Here is a 19692-nt window from a genome sequence, read left to right on the forward strand (position 1 = left end):
GACCTTATACCCTTGCTTTGTCATAAGAAACCCAAGAAAGCAACAACAAACTATAGCTGCCTTCCCAGACCCAGGTCTGTCCTCTGCAACACAACTTGCTCATACTTGTTCACTCTTCAAGCAGGATGGAGTCTACAAAATCCTTCAAGACGTACAGTCCCTCACAGGATTACAGCATTTTCCTCTATCACCTTAATATGCAGTTTAATATTCAACCTCCACTTTTTAAGGTCTGTCAGAGAAGTACAAGCAATCTGAGACGTACCACAGAAAATGTGAATGGCTAGGGAAAGGAGACACAGCCTCAAGGGAATGCTTAAAGGAAACTGACCTCACAGTCCCTAAATATCCCTCATTTTGAACACAAAAAACATAAAGGCTGTCCCAAAATTCTAACCAGATAAGAGATCCTCTCTGCATTAAATGTATGTTGAGGCCTTGATAAAAACAAAATAAGACAGGCCTACAAATGCCTGCTAGAGCTGCCCCAGCACAAGCTGTCTTCAGCCACCAAATCAGGAATGATGGCTAGCAGGTTAAGGACAATTCAGCTGTCTCTTCTGAAGAAAAACAATATTAAAAGTCCTAGAGCTGCTTCTGAAGACACATACTCAGGATACTTAGTTTTGGAGAGTGGAGGCAACACTGGCCATTAAGAACAGAAGAACTCCAGACATCAAAATAGGAGAAACAGAAACAAAAGAAACAAAAGACAAGTCATTTTAATGCAGCCTAATTTTGTTAAGTTATTAATTTACCTTAAAATAAAAGATCCCCCCCCCCCAAAAAAAAAGGAGAAGAGTTGTGCTACCCATCCCATTCCCACATGCAAAGAAGACTGGAAAATCCTACTTTGAAAACAGGCATGTGAACAAGCTCTTCAGAGTGAGAAAAATAATAAATTTAGCATTACAGCTTGTTAATGAATGAAGTGAGAATGTACAATTGCCTTGATTTAAATTCTCAAACAGGAAGCAGAAATTCAAATGCTTCAATTAGCAAAAGCTCATCAGTCAGGTCACAGATGTGAAAAACAGAGACAAAATAAAGAGATGTGGTTTTGCTCAGAGGAAAGTGTTTAGGTTTTATTCATAACTAGGTTCCACTTGAGGCATGATATTTAAAATGGAAATCCTTATTCATCTTTAGAAAAGCTTTCACTTATAAAATCAATGGCTTGCTTGATTTGTAAAAGCAGCTATCACTGTGAACAATTAGATAAATCTTTCTTTAAAAAGCAGGTTAAAAATGTTGCTTTGTAAACAATGTTACCTGATTTTCTGGCCATGACTGGATGGCGAGGAAGGAACAGACTCAGAAGATGAAAGCAAACATCGCTTTGAAATAGGAGAAAGAACCTGGTCAACACTCTGCTGTGAAGAGGTAAGGGATGAGCTCTTGATGTTCTCTGCAGAATAAAAATCCCACAATTTGTATTAGCCTGTCCTACTATTTCTCAGACAAGGCTGGTTGTACAACACATGCATTATTGGTTCAATGTGCATGGACCTAGCAAGGAAAACAGTCAAATGCATGAGCTAATTTAAAGGAAAATAAAAAAATGCACAATCCTTCCACTTGCAGATTATGCAGTAGAACAGCTGTTGGAACTGCCAACTGTAAGTATTTTAGAGGAGAACATACTTCTTCCTGCTGATAACTGAGCTGCACTTAACCTCATTTAAAGGAGAAAACAAATCTCAGACTCACATGCATGGTCTCTTCTACCTCTTTAAATTTACACTGGGTTGTTCAGACTGGTATTTCCAACACCACCAAAAAGCTCCACAGAAGCTTCCAGAATGACTAAGAGTTTTCTAGCAAAACCACACCTGTTGCTTCAGCCATCTCTAGCAGAAAAGAATAATATATACAAGAAGCTTCCAGAATGACTTTAAGAGTTTTCTAGCAAAACCACACCTGTTGCTTCAGCCATCTCTAGCAGAAAAGAATAATATATACACACCAGTTTAAAGCACTCCTTAGAAGACTTATGAGGGAGAAGTGACATCTCAGAGGGGAAGCATTCTAAGTGGGAGCTGACAAATCCCACTAACAGCACAGTTAGCATTGAAGCTAACCTTAATATCCTATCACCCAGCTTCAGCCTGGTGTCCTACAATCCATACCACTTCATTTCTGTAACTCCTGAGTCAGGTCATGCACTCCTTTGGTTTTGAAAAAACCAGTCAGTTTTGTGCATTAAGCAAAGAACAGATCCAATGGAAAAACAGAGATCTGCCATCCTGTAAGTAGCTTCTGAACAGTACAAAGACAGGAAGGATTGTCCAGGTTATGCACACAACTAGTTTTAACATTTCTTAATTTTTCAACAAAACCCTAGTATTATGAAAACTTTTGTCTGTGTGCAGTGCTAAACAAACAGTCTGTAGGTATTTTATACAGAAGCTGACAGAACTTACAACATGAAAGATTGCTTTGGAAGTTCAAGTCTCAAAGATGTTTTTAGTAACAGAGTATGATGCTCTACATACAGAAACACAGGGACAGCCACAATCAATCAGTGTTTATAACCTGCTTCTAACAGCGCCCATTACCAAACAAAACTAAACTAGAATTGAAAAAGGAGAATACTTGTATCTTACTTCTGGCAACACCCATCCCAACCTTTCTCCAATCAATACTTTTTTGGATCATCCTGACAGAGAAGTTGTATGCCTGCATCTATTCCTGTTCTCACAGAAGCAATGAATTACACAAGTTACTCATGGTATGAAGAAGCGTTTAATTTTATTTCCTTTCAATGTCATGGGATTCTGGGGTCTGTGAAACAGTAATCAGTTGATCCCTCTTCACCTTTTCACATCGCTCATTGCTTTCCAGATTTCCCACAGCCATCTTTCTTCCAAACTAAGCTGCCCTTGTATTTAACTTTCCTTCATGGAGCAGCTGATCATTATCTCTTTTTTTGTTACTGTCTCTTTTTTTTATCCTATTAAATCCATTTCGAGCCAGGGTGAAAAAATTTGCATTACTCAAGAAGCAGATGTACTGCAGATTTGAAGCAACAGATTTTTTTTTTACATTTTATTTCTATTTTGCTTGCTTTTCCTGAGTACTGCCCTTAAAAAAAAGGCTAAGCAATTCCTAGAAATTGTGATATTAACAGCAAATTAAAATTTTTCAAACACTAGATCCTTCCTCCTTACAATTGCTGAGGAGTATTTTATAAAGATGTCACAGCAAAAAGAACAAACAAAAGGAAATCTGGACCTTTCAGACTGGAAAGCTTAATTTAAGACATACCAAAGACATCTTCTGCCACACACTTTAGCTACAACAGTTAAATGAAAGGTTAGAAATATAGGAGGGTTAAGAAATGACAATTAATGTTCAAAGTAGTTAATAGCAAGTTTTGACTTAAACTCTGTATATCATAAAGTTACACCTGTAGGGACTTATATGGCGTAGTCTTCTCTTCAAAGCTCCCTAGAGCATATTTAGCTTCCCTCAGCATACTTCTCCACTACTTGTTTCCAGGAAGAAGCAATACTCCAAGCAGCTGGTATATTCTGTCTCCTGCAAAACCACATCTCCTGACTTCTCCTGCATCTTAGCAAATAACGAATCAGTGATTAACACTGCTAAACCTTTCTGTTCCCAGAGCACAAGAGGAACAGTAAGCAAAACCCATTACTGCACCCCATTAACAATTGAGTCTTACCATCTGGAACATTCTTGTTGCTGAGGTCTTTCTTCGGTTTGGAAATGGGAGTAGAAGAAAGGCGCCTTGAAGATGCTCCTCTGCGTGGTGGCGTGAAGGGAGCTTGAAAGATATCGACCTGCCCAGCCCTTTTGATGTGTTCCTCACCTCTTGGACTGCTCAGAGGGGAGTGTGGGCAGCTGGGATTATGCTCTAGCAGCTCCTGCTGGGTAGTCAAAGGGTTGCTACTAAGAGGACACTGCAGAATTAAAGGAGGCTGCATCTTGCTCGGTGTTCTGCTTGCTGCGTTCAGCATGGCTCTGTGTTGGTAACTCCTGTAGGCTTCTTGCAAGTACTCGGCCTCCTTCTCCAGCTCCTTCACCCTGGCGCGGGCCCGTGCGATGCACTCCAGGTCAGAGTCCGGGGAGGCGCTGCGTGGCTGCAGCTGTGGGTGACAGCCAGGCCCCGGCACGGCGCTGGCTGTCCCCACGTCGGGCAGGAGCAGCTTCCTCGGGAGCGCGCCATCCACGTAGATGTCATGGGGCACCACCCTGTCCCCGAGGAAGTCGAGGACGGAGCGGTCGACGAGCGACGGCTTTGGGTTCCGATACACCTCGTTCTCCAGAGCTAAATGGCAGCAAGAGGGAGTGAGTGACACTAAAGAGAGAGACAGGGAGACCCACAGCAAAGCAAAAATAGTAAAACGTGGCATTTAAATTCCAATTTGATCATAATTATTCTACCAAGGAATTGGCTTACATTTTGAGAATTTAATGGTTTAATTGAAATGGATTTAAATGTATTTTTAATGCAGCTCCAAAGCTGCAAATTTCCACTGCTATTTTTAAAATATACAGTTCTTTTACATAAAACCACCGTTAATTTTAAAAATAACATTGCAGAGTACATACTTATGTTCAAGTAAATAAATAAACATAAAAACATTACCATTTTGGACATGTTGTATCTCATCATGCTGGTAAAACCTAAGGAACACAGGGCATGCCACAAGTCTTAGCAGTTGCCCTTTATTTAAATCAAAAAATAATTCTGGAGAAAAACAACACAGCACATAGGAAATGTTTTGTTTTGTTTTCCATTAAAAGTACTCTAAAACTGTCAGTTAAATTGAATGTTTTGGGGCAGCGTGCTTCCATGGACTTGCATGCTTCAACAAGCCCAAAAGACCAATCTGCTGTATTTTTCAGCAAATTTACAATCTTTTTTATTCTACACAAATGGTTCTTCACTGGCTTCATTAACTCTGATGTAAAATGAAAGTTCCTACAGTACTTTCAGTCATTTAATTAAAATACATATTTGCTATTTTCATATAACAAATTTCCAATTCCAAATGGTACCAATACATGTACCATAAATGTATGTGTAAGTCTAGTGGATAGTATGAAATGTAAAATATTGCATATAGTGAACTATGAGACAACATGTTGTATGTAATGTATAATCATTGCAGAATTGAATTCCATATGTTTACATTAAATACACATACTAAGCTTTTATTTATAATACTTGATATTAACAAACTGACAGGCATCTTTAAAAGAACATTTCTTCAGCACACTGAACTGCTTTATATAAGTGCCCCTGTATCTAATGCCCTTATGAGATAAGCATAAGTTAAGCAAAAGTTATTAGACTTGACTAAATCTGTTTAAGAGTTAGACTTAAATTTCTGAGGTACAAAATAAAAGTTCAAATTTATTCTTTTTATTATGAACATTCAAGAATTCAAAACACATTAAAATACAAATTGCCTGCTGGAAAATGTTGTTTATGTTATCAGCAAACATTAATGGCCTTCTACTAAGGAAAAACAGACAATAAAAATATGCAAATGTTCAGGGAGGAGTATTTTTCTTCCTCTGCTAGGTTTGTTTTCTGAAAGGAGGTTAAAATTAGTCTCCTTTTTAAACTGGGCTTCAAATACATTTTGATTTTAAACTAAAGTCTACTCCCTGGTGATGTGTTGGTTCTATACAACTGCAGTTTTTTTAAGCTTCTGGAACTTACACTTGTCCTTCATGAAGGACTGCTCTGGTGTAAGATACAAACCTGCCTGTGTTTGCTTCACTTGCAGCTTCAGCTCTTCAACCTGCACATTTAACTTCCTGACAGTAGCTTCAGAGTCTAACAGTTGGGCCTTCAACTGGGCACAGCGCTCAATCTATAGGAAATCAAGAGAAAAACAAAAACCAGTGTAATTCAAACAACAAGAATAATCCCAACTGGCTGAATACTTGGTTTCTAAATGTTTTTCAGGTCTAGTCAGATCATATATACCTAATATCCTACTGAAATTCAGCACTGACAATTTGGAGACTCAGAAAGACTTGGTAATGTTGGGTTGGTTTTATTTTTTGGTAGTTTTTTGGTGTGATGACATTTTGTTTTCTTTAGAGTTGCATACATAAAAATGAGCACAGTACAAACAATCCTTGTAACTGCATGCCAAACAGCCTGCACAGGCAGATGGGTAATTGTGAAAGAGATGATAGGAAGAAGAAAAGATTCAAACCATTTCGAAATAATAATTTACCTCATTTTGTAGCTGTTTTTCCAACATCTGCTTATGACTTTCAAATTCATCCAGCACCAACTTCATAGAATGCTCCACTCTCCTCAGCTCCACTTGGCAGGCCAAGTACTCCGCTGAGGGCTGGGACAGCTCTATCCCAAAAAAGGGAAAGACCAGACACTCAGACAAAGAATAACAAGTGTGCACGTTTCTACACGATACCCCATGAACATGTAAAGCTGATTTGATTTTAGGAACATAACAAGGCTTTGTCTGAATAAGTACTTGGGGATATTTTTCTTCTTCCTTTTACAAAGAACCAAAATCTTTGTTGGTGTAGTCCTTTAAGAACTAGAGCCAGACTATCCTACACTGGAAGAAAAATACATATCCTTATCTTACATAACTGCACATACATCTCTACTTCCTGAAATGCTCATTAAAATCTGAAATGCACATTAAAAATACTTTGTATTTATTTTGTAGTCAGGCAAGCACTTCAACAACAATGCCATGTTCTTTTACCATTATTAATCATACTAATGCAATGGTTAGAAATATTGCACTGCTTTTTTCAGAGGGTGAAATGGATATCCTTCCAAATTACCGCTACCACTTAATTCATAAATACAGAAATAAAAAAGAAAATAAACTTATGCCAAGGACTGTTCAACTATATGCAACCACTAACTTGGGCTTCATGCTAACTACTACCAAACATAATACAAAGAAAGTATTTTAATGAAAATTTACTTATAACAAATACTTGTAGAGAAACATAAACAAGAAAATAACTAAATCATTCACACTGACTGTCTCGAAGATGCTGGTTCTCACTCCGAGTCTCATCCAGCTGTTGCCTAAGTAGTTTATTCTGCACTTGGAGCTCCGATTTTTCCTCCTTTAGCAAAGGATAGTCTGATACCTCTTTCAGTTTTTCTGTCAACAAATCATTCTGTTTATTTACCAACAGAACCTGGGCCTTCACTGACTCCAAGTCCAGCTGCAGACAAAGAACAGTTTAAAAACTTATGAACTGCTGTACTACTCAACAATTATTTTTATGTCACATTTCCTTTTTTATTTGTAACATACCTCAACTGCACCAATTAGAATACAGGCTTCTTTAAATTAATATTTACAATTACCTCAAGATCTTTGGCACGTGATACAGCTTGCTTGAATTCCTCCTTTTTTGAATTAATAGCAATGGCTTCTTCTTCCAAAAGCATAGCTTTCTCTGCAGGGAGGATTACAAATGCTGAATTAAAATTAGTAGAGTATTACAGTAAAAAACTGTATCAGCAGAAAACAGTTTTAAGCTGCTAAGCCCAAAATTCAATTTAAGACATAAAAATGATTATCATACACACGCCTTCAAAATTAACTAAGTCATGCTGTATATACAAATGTATACACATGCATATATACACATTTAGAATTAAGTAAATCAAATTCATATGCCTGTGATACATCATTTCTTACACGTCCCTAACTATTATCTGTCCTGCTCTCTTCCACAAGCTCCAATTAAACATTTTGTGCACAATAAATGTAGAAACTGGCAACTGTGCCAGGGTACAGTACCAGGACTCAGTTAAAGCCTGAATGAGCCAGTAGGACTTCCAATGGAAATGGGACAGTGAAAAACCAGGAATGCTTTGCAGCCTCTGTGCAAAGCAGCACTTTATGATTCCCACTGCATTCTGAACAGCAACAAGATGCTGAACTGTCACTGTTGCTGAATGTCACCTGCTCTGATGGCTCTTCTGTCCCTTACACCACAGAACACCAGGACTGTTCAGGAACAGTAGTGGTTTGGCATATGGCAGTAAAAGCTCTAGAGATAAACAGGTTTATCAATCTCAGACAGATGGTTACCTTTATTTTTTTTCTCATCTTCAGTAACTTTATTGGTTCTGGCTATGTGTTCTTCTTTTAATTCAAGCTGGTATCTAGAAACAAAAAGGATTATGTACTCCTAAAGGATGTGTGTGAACACATGCACAGGCATTTGTGTTAACTCCATTCCTATAATCCCACAATTATTTATTAACAAAATTAACTATCACAGAGTCATCAAAATTATTGGAAAGGGCCCTGCCAATCATCTCATTCAACCACCTCCTCAGAAAGCCAGACTATTGCCACCTGTACAGCAAGCAGGGCAGATGTGGCTCTTCCTAGCCGAGTCTTGAAAACCTCAAAGGACATATATTCACCATCTCCCTGGATGATCTGTACCTACACTGTGCTACTCTCCCAGCAGATTTTTTCCTTATGTCCAAGCTAAATCTCCCAAGCCACAGTTCCAGCCCCTGCCATATGAACTCAGAGGTCACATTTGAGAGTCCAACTCAAATGGACTGTCCTGGCAGACGTTACCAAGCCCTTTCCAGTTTCTTCATGACTTTTTTGAACTGGGAAGCCCAAACCTGGGCATGGCATTCCCAGCATAGCTTTCCCCAGTACGTTTCAAGGGAGAATAAGTTCCCTCAGTCTGCTGGCTATGCTGCTTCTAATCTTACCCATCATACTGTTTTGCCTTATTTGTCAGAGCATGCTGCTGGCTCATAATCAACCTGGCATTCACTGTAACTCATCCACCTCCTCTTCAGAAATGTAGCTCCCCAGTCAACTCCTTTGTCCCATTTATACAACCTTATAGGGCTATTCTGCCCCAAGCACTGAGCTTTGCCATTTTCCTTGTTAAAATTCCTAAGATTTGCATTGGCACAATTCCCAACCTTGTCAAAATCTGCCTGAACTGAAACTCTGTCACTCACTGTGGAAATTATTCCTCTTAATTAAGCCTCATGTTCAAAGCTGAGGTGCCCTGTGCCAATATCCAGATGAAGGTGCTGGACAATAAGGGCCCCAGAACTGGCCCCAGGGATTCTCTGCACACCACCAGTCACCAGGCAGACTCTGAGCACTGCCCAAGTACACCACTATTCATAGCCCAGTAGTTATCCAACAGTGCCATTCCACTGAACTGGAATTTACAGGAGCTAAGAAAGCTCAGCATTCTACATTACTGGGACATCATTATAAATGGTTACAGATACAGCCAAATCCATCCTCCTGCATTTCTGCAAATGGTCCAGACCACTCAGATCCTTCTCCCAAAAATGAGATTTAATGTTTACTGCAAAAATAAAAAGACAGATTTACTAGCAAGCATCACTGCTCTGTATAAGAAACAGTAGTTCTTTAATACTTTTCATCAATGATTTAGGACAAAAGGACAAGGATTTTGTCTTTCTGAGCCTTAAAATATTTTGTATGTTGATAAAATAAGCAAAGCAGCAGTTTATCCTTAAAATGTTTTGCTTCTCCTCATGTACTGAAAGGACCTTGCAACCACTATTTGTAACTAGCTGTAAGATGAGTCAATTATTTGCATTTCACTGGTCTCTAACAAAATCACCAAATGCTGAGGGATTATTTTTACCAAAACCTACTATCAACATCTTTGCTCTTTAATTTAAAGACCTAAAGGCACAGATAACACTGCTCACTAAAAAGTTCATCAGCTGCTGGCTTTAATGGCCTAACTGAGACAGGTTCATGACATGGCAAGAGCTCTTGTCTGCATTGAAGTGTTGAGGAACCCTTCAAGTGACCAAGGCACTACAAGGAAGTGCTAGAGTAAAGTTAGGATATACCCACTGCAACACCCCAAAAGAAGCCACAGATGACTGCCAATTCCTTAAGACCAGGTTCAAATAGAAGGTAACCAATAACAGGGAGATCTAGATCACAGAATCCCTCTTCAAAACTGGGAAGGGGCAAAGGTAAGAGCCAGTCTGTCTGTACAATGGACTAGTACGTCTCTCACCCCTTTTCCAAGAATCTTGTAACATTTCTTTAATGCTGATTTCCCCTTCATGCCTCTTTTGCATTCATAAAATGCTCACTTCTTTTTACTGTGGTCAAAGGAAGTAACTAAGACTGCTTCAGATCCTCTTGTCTAAATATAAAAGCTAATGTCACATCTCTTTTCCAGATACTGACACAGAATTCAAACTACAGCAACAATATAACCTATAACCAAAAGAAAAGTATTTTCTATAGTAAACTTACTAGCAAATAGCTAAGCAGTAATGTAAAAGATTCAACATCACTAAAACAAAAACATAAATGCACATTTTCAAAGTCCTTGCTTTGCTACACTTTTCAAAATAAATCCTATAGAATTTATTATTCTGATTTCATAGGAAGTATTATGTCCTATTAGAGACAAAAGAAGTTTACTTTAAGAGCTCTGTCTTCAACTTTTGGTCATATGTCTCCTCTATGCTCTTCACAGCAACCTCACGACGCCGAAGTGCATCTTCTACAGCTTTATTTTTCTCCTCCTGAACTTTCTGGGTGCTGAAATATCCAGAAATATACAGACAATGACCAGTTATAAAGTCAAAGTTTTAGACTGGCATTCTGTTTCTTTTTCACAATAACATTTACAGACATCAAAGGGCAATGTGCTTGTTTGCAATACTTGTTTGCAATTTGAAATCAGCATCAGACTCTGTCACTGTAGTTCATTAAGAACGTGGTGATGTGACAAAACTAAATTGCCCTATTTAAAATTCAGTACCAGTCAATTATGCAGCTATCCCGGGTTAACCCTGGCTCAGTTTCCCACACCAAACACACTTCAGAGGAATGAGCTGAATAGCTAGAATAGCTGAGAATGCTATTCTATCAGCACCCTCTGCTGGGTTGATAAAAAACCCCAAGTTTTTGTTAGTAGGATATTCCTTTCGCTATGAAAAACAGATGACAAAGTAACAGCATTAAGTAGTATTGAAAATTTGCCCAAAAGTGGATTAGTTGCTTTTTTTTTATTATTTAACTAAAGAAAACAGATCTTATTAAGGACAAATAATAAAAAAAAAAATCAACCCCAAAACATAGTACTAATGAGGCAAAATATTTGTGTGTAGATCTCATGAGTGTTAGGGTTACATACTGTGTTTTTTAGGGGTTTGGTTTTTTTAATTTAAGCATTTGAAAGTGAACGTCTGGTTCCTTGTCTGCAAAGCAGTGCTGAACTGTTTTGGTTGGATGAGGTGGAATGGAAAAAAAACAAACATCTTTTTGTATGGGGTACCCCTCCTAATAGAGACAGTATACAATACTGCTCAAAAGGTAAAATTCTGGGATATATTATCTATTTCAACATCACAGAAGCAGTAACATCTTAAGGCAAGTTTTGCAGAAGCATCATTTAGCATTGTACGTATCCTTCAGGAACTTACATTTCAAATGCCTCCATCCTTTGCTTCAGTTCTGCCTCCCTGGTCCTTATGGCTTCAATATCTTTCAATAGACTTTGTCTCTGAGCATACACTTCCTTTGCTTCTATCTGAATCACAAAATATTATTCTTAGCTGTATTTCACTGTAAAACTTCATTTACTGTTTAACACACTCAAACTTTAAAGGATCTTCTTCAGGGACTGACTGATCTTACTCCCATAAATACTATTTATTTAGTTATTATATGATATAATATCTGGCATCAATCTTAAGTATCTTTTTTTAATTTCCTTTCTACTTTCACTCAGAGTAAAAATGTTTTAGATGGAGTCACTTCTGCCTACCCATAAACACCCTTCCTTTAAGAAATAGCACTGATTAAAACACAAGTAAAAGGAATTTTTTACATTGAACTTGACTTTTTTTAGTGAACAAGTTTTGTATGTTCTTCACAAAAATGTAGTTGAAAAAAAATATCAAAACCCACTGATAAAACATGACTTAAAACTAAAACTGAGAAAACCAACAGCCTTTCAGTTTTTGCAGTTTCATTTACAGAACTCATAATAAATTCTCCAAGTGATGAACATATTAACATCAAAACCCACATATCTTCATATTAATAAAAATGGCTTTTTTTGCCCTTAAGCACAAAAGACATTATTTCTCTCAAAAAATAAGAGTGTAACTAAAAGCTACGTTCAACTTTCTGTCAAAAAAACCCAGTGATCTGGATTCAGCAAAATTATTAAAACATATTTAAAAGCATTTATTATATTTAGATCCCAGCTTGCAGAACTGTTCCTTTTCCAGCCACTTCTACTTAGATGTTTAACCATACTCATTTTTGCAGTTGCTAAATGCATGCCCCTATTTATAAGAACAAATGTAAATCCTAAGTTTTCCCTAATCAGCCAAGTAAGATCTGAAGGTAAATCTCCCAAAGATAAAAACAGTCTAACCAACTCACTGAATCATTTTGCAATAGATTAGGGAAAAATATTTGGAACTTTACCTCCTGTTGCTTTTGAAGCCTCTCAATAGCATTCTTTTCACGAGAAATCAAGGCTTCAGATTTTGCTTGATGCATCTTCTCTAACTCATGGCGCAGCTCAGAGATTTCTTTCTGGGTCTGCACTTTCTCCTCCATTTTAATCTTTGCTATTTCAACTTCTTTAAAATGTTCAAGCTTTTACATAAAGGAGAAAGAGAGGGTTAAACAGGGCCATCTTTAACTCAAAAAGATAATTCCTCTTAAGTCAATTTAAAATTTCACCTTGAAATTTGTGTTGGGGAACGATAAATTGATAGTAAATAATTACCATGATAGAAGTATCTTAGCAGCATATACTATTTGCACATCTCACATAGTTTTGTGTAAGATCTGCTTTGGACTGCCAGATAAACACATGAAAACTATCAGCTTTAGACAAGAGCAGAACAGAAGCCTATGAAGAAAAATGCACTGCAAGAGTGATACTCTGCTTGGAATTAAGGAACAGCCACAGTCTTTTACTCCTCTTCCAACGCCGTCTTCATTCTTGTCCCTTTCCCAAAGAACCACTTTTGACTAGTGATTCAAGAAATGGCAGAAGCAGACCCACACCCTGAATTGCTCAGAAACCACAGTCATTCAACTGGACACAAAAGAAGTGCCAGAAATGTAAAAAAATGCAGAACATGTAACTTCATCTAAAGAGGATTACAAAAAGAGAAGTCCCAATTCACTGACTTCTAAGCACAATTTTTAAAAAAGTAAATGCACACAAACAGGAAAGTACAAATCTTGCAACTGCACAGAAGAATCACTGGGAACATTACTCCATACAGTGTGTGAAGGACAATATATGTGAGAGCAAATGTGATTATAAAGAATTACAATAAAAATTTGGAAAAAAATTGAAAGCGATCATACAAGACAAAAAATTTGAGGAAAAACTGAGTGAAAGAATCAAAAGGGAATGACAGAAAAATTGTGAGAAAGTATTAAAAGTGTGGAAAAGGCACAGTAGGAATATCTGATCTAGCAACTCAGGTCTGTAAGCACAAATTTTGTGAAAAATTACAGAAATAGTGAGACAAAACAGCATCACTTGTATATATAGAAATTTGATTAGAGATGTCTTACAGTAATTCACATCATGTTGCTAAGGAATTAATGTAAAGCTAATTGAATGTAGAAGAGATTCCCATCTCCTTTGTTACAACTCATTTGCTTAAACTGATACAAACCTAACAACACAGCAATGAACATGTTTGACATGCTAAAAAAGACAGAGCCAGCTGAGGAATAAAGACTAAATGAAGAATAACAATAAAAGAGAGGTTTAACTCTCCATCCTTCTACTTGTCTGGCTAAATAAATGATGACTGAGTGCCTTGAAAAGTGCGTGGAAGAATTCTGATTATCAGATTATCATCTTTATATCCCAGTGAATAATTGATTGTGACAGAAATTAATGAAAAATATATTGAAATGAAATACAGTTGATTTACTTTTTTTCTACCTAAATAAACAGATGATCTTCACTGAAATTCATGGAAAAGAAAAAAGATGTATTAAAATAAAATGCAGTATATTCCCTCTGCTCTATTTTTCAGACAGAAGGATTATCAAAGGATTATGTGACAAAATTTTAATCTTATTTCCAAAATGAAGGAAAATTCTCTAAAAGAGCTGTCTTCAATTATAGGAAGAAAATAAGTTAGAAATTATTCATAATACTGTCTTATGACTTTAGTGTTTCTGTGCAGTGTTTTGAGATAGAATGCAAGTTCTCACCAGTATTAAAGATTAATTATCTGTCAAGCTACACAACAGCAATTCACACCTCTCAGTTGCTATGCACCACACTGAAATTCAAGCATCAAAATCTTAACTGGGAAAGAAAATTAAAATTGTGGTATAAACATTTCTCCATAAAACAAAATAATCAAATAGCAAATAAAATTTACCAAATTAAGACAACCAAAGTAAATGTTATGTTACAAATTAACATCAGAATGCAAAGCTTAACATTGTGTGCACATTTAGCAAAAACGGGGGATGACAAACATACATGCTGTATCATCAAATTAACAACAGATTTTGGAGCAATGTAGCCTTCTGTGCTTGTTGCTACTCAGTATTAGATTTTTTCAATTTGCCTTAAGTATGAAAAGTTTACAATGTGTAAAGTCAAAATTAATGTCTCCCTCAAATTCATAAACCAGAGTTATACCTTTTGATGCATTTCTTCTTGAAGCTGCTTCTCTATTTCTTTTCTATACTCATTAAGTTTTACTTCTAAAGATTCATATTTCTGATGTTGAGGATAGGACTCTGCAAACTGCTCATCAATCAGCTGAAGCTTCTCAGCTATAAAAAAAAGCAACACATCCATCATAATTTAAAAACATTCGCTGCAGGAACCTCACTCTGCAGGACATTCCTCAGCTTATTCAAGCTGCACTATCTTAGAAAGACTTGTGTGACACAAAAACAGAGGCAGCACAGAAATGCCATTTATCTCATATATATAAACACATACCTAGGAGGAGGCACTTGGCTGTTTAGGCACTATTTGTGGTATTACATAGTCATTCATCCCTTTTATGATGGGTGAACAAGAATTTCCTTTTGTATGCAACTCATACCTTTTTCTGATTAATATATTAATTGTGCAACCTTTAGCTTTTTTGTATTAATATATTAATAACAGCAGGCATATTGTACATTCAAGGACTCCCAATCTATGCTGAACTTGCTTACAGAAAGAGGGTACACATTTACAATTCTGTTCTCCAGAACACATTTCAACACATTTACAGTCCATATGTCATAGGTCTTAGCTAAATGCCTAAGGAAACACATGAGTGATTTTAAAAAAAATCCTATCCTGACTTTGCCTTATTTTAAGAAAATTTAGAAATTCCATGTTCTAGTGACAGACATGACCTTTACTCATTGCAACTTTAGGCTGCATTTGAGTAAGTAACAAAGTAACACCACTCATGCAAAATACATCTAAAGCCATACCATATAGCAGTATGAAAATATCTGGGGAGACTTGTTTGCACAGGTTGCACTTACCAAGAGACTCCCTGTAAGGAGGCACTGAGGTGGTCTGAGTTTCTGTGTTGTGAGTTTCCCTGTTTAGATGATGTTCAGTAAGTCCAATTAAAATTTGCATAAGGAAACCTAGCAAGATCCAATAGATTAGTTAGTTCTGATTTCATACCAAAATGGAATTTGTGCCTGTAATTAACAAAGCAATTTCAATTTTCAATGTACAAGAAAACCTATTTGATTTACAGAAAGAACAAGTACTTCAGTAAAAATCAATACAGTGAACAATTATGGTTTTATTATGAGCATAATCCAGTCCATCTCAGTCAGCAAAAGCTGTCCTCTTGCAACTTTTCCTACCATCCATGTCTCCTGACTCCCAAGGTCAGCTGAGAGTGAAGATTATTAGTACTTAATTATGAGGCCTTTAGACAACAGGGGGTTTTGAAGATCCAGCTCCTTTAGGTTATACAGTATAGCTAGGTTTCATTATGCAGATATAAGAATTAGTTCTTATATAATACAATGGAAAATCAATTAAATCTGTAACAAGTTTTTGAGGTAGATTCTGCAAGCTAATATAGTGTTATAAAGACAACCCAAAACCTGAGTTTTCCAAAGTTAGTACGAAAAGCCTCCAAAGAGCATTATATGTAATACCTGATTACAGATTTTTCTCCTATTTCTAATGTACAAGTAATTTATTTTATAAGTAAATGTCAACAGTTAATCCACAAATATGAGTTGGATAACCCTGAAATATAACATTAATCATCCTGGTGTACTGCAAGTTTCAAAATCCAACTAAATCCAAAATACTCCACACCAACACACATTTAAGAAATCTGCTTTTTTATTGCTCACATCTTAATAAAAATGAAGCTAACACAATTATCCCTGTCTGCATTGTACGCAAATATTTTGTACCTTTATTTTCCTTCCGAGTTCCTGAAGTCTGTAAGAAAGAAAAGAAGTTTTAGCCCGTCTATTTTCATCACCACTGTAATTTAAGCTTATTTTCAAAATTAAAATAACTTTACCAGTGATTTGTAAAGACTGGATTCTGGATTGATCCTCATTAATTGAAGAAGATCTTGCACAGTCCACAGCTGTTGGGAAAAGAAAGATCAGTTGGAAAAGGTTAAATTTAAAATAATTTCAAGTATGCAAATGGCACTATTTCAGAGTTGTAAATGTTTTCCATTTTTGAAAGATCTATTTACTCTCTGTAAAATCCTTTTCAGAAGCCTGCTGTTCTACATTTACTCATCTTCACTACTTCAGACATACAGCAGCCACCATGTAGCTTCATCATCAGCTGAAGCTGTGAAAAGAGAGTTTTGTTCTCTCCCCACTGTCAACACGTGCTTGCTACTTTCCTTGTCTGTTTTCTTGATTTATGATCCAAATCAGATGAGTTCACTAACCCAAATGATGATTAACTACTCACCAGGTCAAAAAATTAATTTTCAGTTAGAAACACCTTCACCCTATCACACACTTACAGAGAAGTAAAGGGAAGGCAAAGACTGCCCTTTTCAGCCACACTTTGTAGTTAGAACAGCTTGGACTGACCAAGAACCACATTTTCAGGGAATTGAATGGCCAAACAAGCTTTTATCAGGTTCAGTTCCCACGTGCTCTGCCACACAGCCAGACTGTGGCTGCACCCTTCCACAACAGCATTGCTGGCTTATTGCCAGTTTTAAGTATTCATGAAAATGACCCTGAATGACAGAATGTTTTGTGGAGATGATCAGAAGCTGTACTTATGCTTGTATTTCCTATCACAAAAAATGATCTTTTCAATTGTTAGAATATTACACCCTCCAGAGAACAAAGCTCTCAGACATCGTGGAGTAGGCAGAATATTGAACTTACCTTCTTCTTCTCTAACCCACTTTCTGGAAAGAAAACAGAAAGTGAATACTCGTAGCCACATCTCTCTAGATGATCTGCCACCAAACTGTTGGAAGCTGTGATCAAAAGTGAACTGTCTTCACTGGGAACCACCTGTGGCTGAAGCTCTCCACTCAAAATTGGGTGCATTAGTTCATGGATTAGCTGGTTTCGGAGGTGTGTCTAATACAGAAAAAAACCACACTGTATTATCAGTTTACATGTGATTCAATGAGAGTTTTTTCAAAATCCACAGGGAGCCTCATTTTACTTATACAACCTAGAAACAGAACAGGGCAGACTAATTTTGGCAACATCTGGAAGAGCACAATGAACACCATGCCCTTCTTCAAAACCTCTAATCGTGGATACAATGAACTCCGACTTTCAAAATGTATCAAATGTAGGACTAAAAAGAATTTCCCAGTCAGGAGCTCACATAAACACTACTCTTGTTACCATCATTTTCAGATCACTGCTTTCCTGTTTTCCTTCCCTTTGGCTTAAATAAAGCCTTCCTGATGTGGCCCCCACCTCAGGTGTTCTTGGAACCCCCACTGGTCCTCTTGAGTCTCATCTCATGAAGCCACTCATGCCATCACAAAAGTAGATGGCAAAATAAACAAAAACTCAATATCTTTAATATCAATTATTTTGTAAGGAAGCAAAAGAGTACTAAGCAAAGAGACCTACAGCCACTAATAATAATTAAATGGCATTTTAAAATTATTTATTTGCATTCTGTGAGTTAAAACAGAAGAAAAAAAGTAAACTAAAATCAGACAATCTCCCTTCCATGAAAGGAAGAAGGAATTATTTTCATTATGCAGTTATTCAAATAGTTTATAAGAAAAATCATGGCACAAATAGTGTTTTAAGCTTTCAACAGCAGGTATGCAATGGTGACACAACTGAATAAAGAGACAGTCTGTCACCAAAAATGTGGCAAAATAATTACCAAAACTTAACAAAGCCAGATTATCAGACCAGTCTGATATTTTAGCATAGTTTTCAAGAGAAATTAGGCTGACAACAAAATTACAGAACTACAAAATATTCTGAGTTGGAAAGGATCATTGAGTCTGTCACACACAACTGAAAAAACTGTTTTCCTTATTAATTTCTGAACTTGTCCAGTTTTAACCAACTTTAATAGATGTAATGTTGTCTCAAAAAGAACGAAGAACAGTGACCTCTTATACATCTTGTGGCAAAGTGAAGGTGGAAAGCACAGGACTAAATCCCTACCCCTAGTACAGAAAAGGAAGGCAGAAATAACTTTCTAGACAAGTTAAACAAAGCAGAAAAATGGACTTAAACATGAAATAATCTGATAGAATATTGGTTAAGTCAAAGGAGAAATGGTTCAAGCATTGCAAGCTTGGTATGGAAATCAGTAAGGCAGAAACAAATTGTCCTGAACAGGAAATTCTTAGCTATTGGATTGTCAGTGATATTTTTGAAATACTGATCTTGATTTTTTTTCCTATATGCTCTTCTGAACGAGCCGACAAGAACAAAACAGCTCAATTATTTTAAAACAGGATTGTAGTATTTTAGAAGTATTATTTATATAACATATCATAGGTAATTTGTAGTATTTTAGAAGTATTATTCATATAACATATCATAGGTAATAAGCACACCCTGTAACCTGAGAGATCCTTCCCTATTTTATACTCTAATTTATTATTCTCTCCCCTGCCTTATTTTTTTCAATTATGGGTATTTTCAAAGACCTAAACCAGGCTTTTAACCTTCCTGAAAAACACTCCGAGGCCAAGGCATAACGAAAAGCCATTCTGTTTAGGGAGAACCTCGCAAATGGGGGGAAAACCCCAATCACAACACGCCCCACCCCCCAAATAATAATTAAATTGTGGCAAAAATAATACATGGTGGAGAGAGCGAGACGCTTGTACTCGGCACGGCCTTTAGGGCCCTCTACGTTAAAGCAGCACAGAGGATCACGGCAGCACCTGCTGAAAACAAAGCACACCTTAAGTGTGTCCAGTACGCCTCGGCTCTTAAAAGTCTGATACAGCCTTTTCCGGAGCTCCTCCTGGGACAGCGTCTCCTTTGCAACCGATGCCATCCTGTCCTACAGCACCGAACAGAAAGCGGCATTACTGACTCGCAGCTCGACCCACGGCCAAAGAAGCTCTCGCCGCCCCTCAGCCGCTCGGGCTTTCCCCGAGCAGCCTCCCGCTACCCACGGGAGGGCGCCGGGGCCGGGAGCGGGGCCGGGAGCGGGCCGGGCACGGCGGGGCAGGGGCAGGGC

General features: G+C 37.2%; 1 protein-coding gene across 4 annotated transcripts in view; it reads right to left on the reverse strand.

The window, feature by feature from the left end:
* OFD1 (OFD1 centriole and centriolar satellite protein) overlaps positions 1-19684 on the reverse strand; it is a 29106-nt gene extending 9422 nt beyond the window's left edge. For 2 of the 4 annotated variants that reach the window (XM_039714253.1, XM_039714251.1), the window contains exons 1-16: positions 19411-19684; positions 17394-17594; positions 16553-16621; positions 16440-16467; positions 15537-15644; positions 14686-14822; positions 12480-12653; positions 11465-11571; positions 10458-10577; positions 8082-8155; positions 7349-7440; positions 7014-7203; positions 6222-6352; positions 5738-5849; positions 3686-4291; positions 1273-1408 (exon numbers count right to left, since the gene is read on the reverse strand). In XM_039714253.1, coding sequence (XP_039570187.1) covers positions 1273-1408; positions 3686-4291; positions 5738-5849; positions 6222-6352; positions 7014-7203; positions 7349-7440; positions 8082-8155; positions 10458-10577; positions 11465-11571; positions 12480-12653; positions 14686-14822; positions 15537-15644; positions 16440-16467; positions 16553-16621; positions 17394-17594; positions 19411-19506 — 2381 coding nt within the window. In that variant the 5' untranslated portion in view covers positions 19507-19684. Of the gene's footprint in view, positions 1-1272; positions 1409-3685; positions 4322-5737; positions 5850-6221; positions 6353-7013; positions 7204-7348; positions 7441-8081; positions 8156-10457; positions 10578-11464; positions 11572-12479; positions 12654-14685; positions 14823-15536; positions 15645-16439; positions 16468-16552; positions 16622-17393; positions 17595-19410 lie in introns of all 4 variants that reach the window. The other 2 variants (XM_039714249.1, XM_039714250.1) reach the window with 2 other exon arrangements.
* Positions 19685-19692: the final 8 nt, after the last annotated feature.

Source organism: Passer montanus, unplaced genomic scaffold (assembly GCF_014805655.1).
Source record: "Passer montanus isolate IOZ18808 unplaced genomic scaffold, ASM1480565v1 scaffold3, whole genome shotgun sequence".
In the NCBI taxonomy this organism is placed as follows: domain Eukaryota; kingdom Metazoa; phylum Chordata; class Aves; order Passeriformes; family Passeridae; genus Passer; species Passer montanus.